Here is a 5,700-nt window from a genome sequence, read left to right on the forward strand (position 1 = left end):
GAATGAGTAGGTAAGGGGATTAGGTGTAAGTACCAAGTTTGTGAACTTTGCTTCCAATTATAGCTTCTTGCTCTTATTGGCTGGTCAATGATAAATGCTAATTTTAGGGAGCGCGTTAATTGGTGCAAACTCCCGCTCTGCTCTGCTTTGCTCCACTCTCCTAATTAGCTCCGTTTTCCCTGCAGGCTGAAGGTAGGCTCCAGGTTATTGCTTTTAGTTTCCAAAAATCTGATATTTACCACTAATCATTCCACAAAATGTATATCAATCCCTAATCCAATCCATCTAGATTTATGCAGTCGTTTTCATTTCTCTTTTCATTATGCGCGATTATTGGAACATAATTTTGAGGCCTTAACTTTGCTGTTACAGTATTTAATGGCGTCACCACCCGAACCGGATAGCACCACTGATCATTTCAATTCTGTAAGTAAAAATAATTCATACACACAGTCTCTCTCTCACACACACACACGCACGCGCGCACTAAAGGAATCGCTGTTTTTTTATTTGTTTAGGTGTCTTTAGTCTCTCACGCACACGCGCGCGCACACACACGCGCACACACCCTAATTAAATGAATCGTTCTCTTTAATTTGTTTAGGTAACTTCAGACAGTGAAACAGGAACTGTTGCCTTTACAGAAGAGCCAGAGGAACCATTGCTTGTGAGTTAAAATAGTATCTAATATATAATAACTGTAACACACACACACACTGATTAAAGGAATAATTGTTTTTGATTTGTTTAGGTGTCTGTAGACCGTGCCACACACACTGTTGTATTTAAACAAGAGCCAGAGGAACCATTGTCTGTGAGTAACCTTATATATATATATATACTTATGCATTATATAAGTTCTGAAAAAACTGGACAGTTTCCAGAAAAATATCATTCTTTATATGAAGACAGTAATTCCACCAATGATTAATGTAGGGAATACTGTTTTTATTGTGGAAAGGCAATTCTAATTTTTTTTTTGAAAATCACACATACTAAGAAAATATTTTGAATGATTAAGGTTGATACAGACTCATCAGGCTCAGAGTTTGAGGGGCTCCCACGATACGCTCCACGCCCTGTAAGTAAAACTACAGTGGAACTGATCAATTCTTGCACATGTACATGCTAATACGTATATTCTGCATAGGGCCAACGCAGGAGACTCTTTTATTCAAGAGAGTTTGATTCCCTGTTGAGACACCACTTTCAAAGAGATTTGAAAGAAAAATTCATAACATACAGGCGAGTAAGTTGAGTTCCTTATGACTGCATCCTTGTGGTCGTAACAAATATTACTGTATGCTTGCAGTCCTAAACTTTAGTTATTGGCTTCTACACATTTCTTTTTGTTTCAGTTAATACACGTTCTGAAAAAAACCCCAGAGCTAGTGGAGGAGGCCAGACGTCTCCATCTGACAACAGAGAATATAAGAAGTCGGCTGAGGAAGCTGGCTTTCCGTTACGAAGAAGTTATTCGTAAGGATGCCTGGGTTTGAGGTTTGTTAAGTTTTCCAACATTTTGATGTTATAAATAAAGGTTTCTGTGTTTAGCATTTTGTACAGGTTTTGGGGGAAAATAATTAGTCCACACTGTTTTCACAGAATATGTATCGGGCCTCCACCTCCAGTTTGCAAAGAAAGCCAAAAAAAAGTGCACCGTGCCCTCTCTGTGGCGTCTCCTTCCGAAATGTCCGCCAACATCTTATAAAGCTCCATAAAGTACTCAACAAAATGGAGCTCAGGATCTTGCTGCAGTACACATCTGGCACGTAAGTTGTCTTCTTATAAAATCAGACCTGAATCCTCAACATTTTCAAATGGTATAGATTAACATAACTGCAAATAATAATAAATGTCTTTTTGTCTGTGATTTTAAGGTATAATGGCCTCAATGATTGCCCTATCTGCAAAAGGTCTAACTTTGTGCGTTTAGATAAACACATGAAACTATGCCATTCAGATATGACAGTAAGTATTGTCATTTATAACTTAAGTGCACTAATGCTCTGGGATGATGAGTTCATTGTTTTGAACAATGCACACTTTTTTTTTTTTTTTTAATTTTTATACCTTTTATTAATGTTGGTTGTGTGTCTGAATATCAGTGACTGATTTAATATCATTCTGGTACAAAATCTGAGGGGAGCTTGTTTCCAATTGTGAAAGGTCAGCTTTCATTATGGTTGTTTTATTCTTCGCTTCAGGAAGTGCAGCAGAAGGAACTTCTTACGAAAGCTAAAAAACAGACAAATCTTTTGGATCTGAAAACATTACGGGCCAAAAATCCATCCCCTCCCTTGGTTAGTACCCTCGATGTGGAGATGTTGGCCGAGTCAGATGATGAAACAAGCTCCCCTCAGCAATCGATTATGGCACAGAAGGACGTCATTACACACCAGGTTGCTCCCCACCAAGGACCAGAGGAAGGAGACACCAGAGAGAGGGAGGACACTGCTCCAACCACACAACCAAACTGCAAGGGCTGCAAGGTACAGAAAGCAGTTGTCAAACAACTGAAAGAAGAGATAAACACATTAAAAAATAAAAACCCATTCCCCCTGCGGAGAAAATATGAGAGAAGGAATACTGTACAGACAGAACTTCCAGTTTTTGGTAAGTTTGTCATGGACTCCCTCTGTCTCTCTTGTTCACCTTGTGATGTCAAGCTTATAATCGCGTGAATTTTCTTTCGGTGCAGAAAAAGTCCTTCAGACCTGGCTTAATCATATTGAAGGCGTCACGTATCGCCAGAACGAGAACGCACGCCAGAGAGTCACACGTGTGCGATCCTGGTTGGCTTACATGAGTGATGGAGGGGTGCCAACCATGGATTTTGCTTTCTTATCAGACCCCAGCAAGCTTATAAAGTAAGTATAGATTTCACAGGTCAACATTTTAGAATAATTAAGAATTAATGTGCCTTTCTCACTTTCCTTACAGCTGGGCGCACTCTTTGAGGAATTTTGCTGTAACAACACAAAGAATATACATAAGCGATGTGAGGTCTTTCCTGAAATTTCTCCTTGAAGCACGACTGGACACTGTGAGAGCCTCTAAAAAGAAATTGAAGGGGGCAATTTTCAGCCTAGACAGGCTTCGGAGGAAACTAACGAGCAGGCTTGTTGTACACAAACAAGCTGTTAAGGCCAAAAAATCAAGTAATTGCTTTTTGTGTTTCTTCACTTTTTTATATTTCATGGTATGTCACTTGTAATGTAGAATGCTTTTTCATGATGTTTTAATTACATTTCAGAAAACATTCTGGATGCAGTACACATACAGACCTTCCTGGAAAAGGCTAGACGAGCAATACCGAATGCTTTAGGTAAGGACACATTGGTTATGAAAACATTGCCTCTTTTAGGAGTCCCTGTACATTCATACCCTTTGTTTCATCTTCCAGTCACTCTGGAGCAAAATCCCCTGCCACAAAACCTTTACCACCTATTTGGCCTGTTGTCAGGGTTCATAATTTGCCTGACAGGGCACCGTAGGGGAGTCTTGTTGGGAATGGAGGCAGAAGAAGTCCACGCTGCACCTAAAGACAAAAATGGACGTCGAGTTATTATGGTAAGCTTTCACCTTTTACTGAATTGTCTGTTTTCCTACATATAACTTTTATGGGTCTAAAAAGGTAATATTAGTGTGAGATGAAAACATCGGTGTTCATTCCAAAGTATAAAAAAAGAAACAGTACTTAAAGTAAATTTAGGGAGTAACATTTTTCATTTGGAATTGCATTTCCAAAATATAAATAGTATCCCCTAAACTGAGGAATTGATGGAATTATTCCTTTTTAAATGGTCATCTTGCTTGCCAATGGCACACGTAGAGAATATCTTTTGGAAACTTTCCAGCTTTTTGGGAATGTTAATGTAGGTATTATTTATAATTTGTCCCTTGCTTTGTGTCATGTCTTTCTTTTCACAGGTGGCAAAACACAAAACATCCTCAAAATATGGCCATGCCCTTGTCCCTTTGGAAAAGGAGGAATATGTCTGGTTTGCCAGGTTTTTATATCATAGGCACAAATATCCCATGGGCGAGTCCAAATTGTTTTTTGCAAACACAAATGGGGGTCCATTCTCCCGCTTAGCAGGCACTTTCCAGGAGTGCTGGAAGGAGTTTGGGCTGCCAGGAAAACCAACATTTGGCCTCATACGAACAAGCATCAGCACCTATGTAAGACTTGTTTCATTTAAAAATTGGACGTTATATTATCATTTTAATTTTGAGTACTAATTTGTTACCTCTCTGTATTGTGCACATGATGCGTTTCAGGTTGGCCGTGAACTGGATTACAAGCAGAAGGAGCAGGTACGGCGACTCATGTGTCACAGCACAGCAGTTGCTGAGGTGTTTTATGAAGCCAACCAAAACCTGACAGATGCTTTCAAGTCCCGCCGGGCCACGGCAACAGCTGTCCAGAAGCAGACCAACAATCCTAGGGAAGGAAGGGAGGAAGATGAGGACATGCACAGAAGTAAGAAAAGATGCATCTCCAAGACACGCATGAGAAATTACAAAGGTGACAAGAAATATCCCGAAAGTGACATCAAGGACACCAGTACTGAAGACAGTGATGACACCACAGAAAAAACAGAGGAGGAGGATGAGGACAGAATAAGGAGGAAGGCTGCTGGCAAGACAGATGACAAACGTGACAAGAAATATCCTAAAAGAGAGACCAAAAGCACCAGTGTTGACAGCAGTGATGACACCACAGAAGAAACAGAGGAGGAGGATGATGAGGACAGAATAAGCAGGAAAGTTTCTGGCAAGACAGATGACAAACGTGACAAGAAATATCCTAAAAGAGAGACCGAAGGCACCAGTGTTGACAGCAGTGATGACACCACAGAAGAAACAGAGGAGGAGGATGATGAGGACAGAATAAGCAGGAAAGTTTCTGGCAAGACAGATGACAAACGTGACAAGAAATATCCTAAAAGAGAGACCAAAAGCACCAGTGTTGACAGCAGTGATGACACCACAGAAGAAACGGAGGAGGAGGATGATGAGGACAGAATAAGCAGGAAAGTTTCTGGCAAGACAGATGACAAACGTGACAAGAAATATCCTAAAAGAGAGACCAAAAGCACCAGTGTTGACAGCAGTGATGACACCACAGAAGAAACGGAGGAGGAGGATGATGAGGACAGAATAAGCAGGAAAGTTTCTGGCAAGACAGATGACAAACGTGACAAGAAATATCCTAAAAGAGAGACCAAAAGCACCAGTGTTGACAGCAGTGATGACACCACAGAAGAAACGGAGGAGGAGGAGGATGAGGACAGAATAAGCAGGAAAGTTTCTGGCAAGACAGATGACAAACGTGACAAGAAATATCCTAAAAGAGAGACCAAAAGCACCAGTGTTGACAGCAGTGATGACACCACAGAAGAAACGGAGGAGGAGGATGATGAGGACAGAATAAGCAGGAAAGTTTCTGGCAAGACAGATGACAAACGTGACGAGAAATATCCTAAAAGAGAGACCGAAGGCACCAGTGTTGACAGCAGTGATGACACCACAGAAGAAACGGAGGAGGAGGATGATGAGGACAGAATAAGCAGGAAAGTTTCTGGCAAGACAGATGACAAACGTGACAAGAAATATCCTAAAAGAAAGACCGAAGGCACCAGTGATGACACCACAGAAGAAACAGAGGACAGGATAAGGAGGAAAGGTGCTGGC

General features: G+C 40.8%; 1 protein-coding gene across 1 annotated transcript; it reads left to right on the forward strand.

Moving 5' to 3' along the window:
* Window positions 1-202: 202 nt before the first annotated feature.
* Window positions 203-5,692, forward strand: LOC117596741 (uncharacterized; the record flags this gene model as incomplete). The annotated part of the gene is made up of 15 exons (XM_053228536.1): window positions 203-426; window positions 605-667; window positions 752-814; window positions 1,022-1,081; window positions 1,151-1,249; window positions 1,359-1,500; window positions 1,606-1,772; window positions 1,881-1,971; window positions 2,208-2,616; window positions 2,702-2,870; window positions 2,944-3,161; window positions 3,257-3,328; window positions 3,407-3,573; window positions 3,934-4,185; window positions 4,285-5,692. Coding segments are annotated over exons 6-15 (2,968 nt in total), but the record flags the coding sequence as incomplete, so codon positions are not given.
* Window positions 5,693-5,700: the final 8 nt, after the last annotated feature.

Source organism: Pangasianodon hypophthalmus, chromosome 2 (assembly GCF_027358585.1).
Source record: "Pangasianodon hypophthalmus isolate fPanHyp1 chromosome 2, fPanHyp1.pri, whole genome shotgun sequence".
NCBI lineage: Eukaryota > Metazoa > Chordata > Actinopteri > Siluriformes > Pangasiidae > Pangasianodon > Pangasianodon hypophthalmus.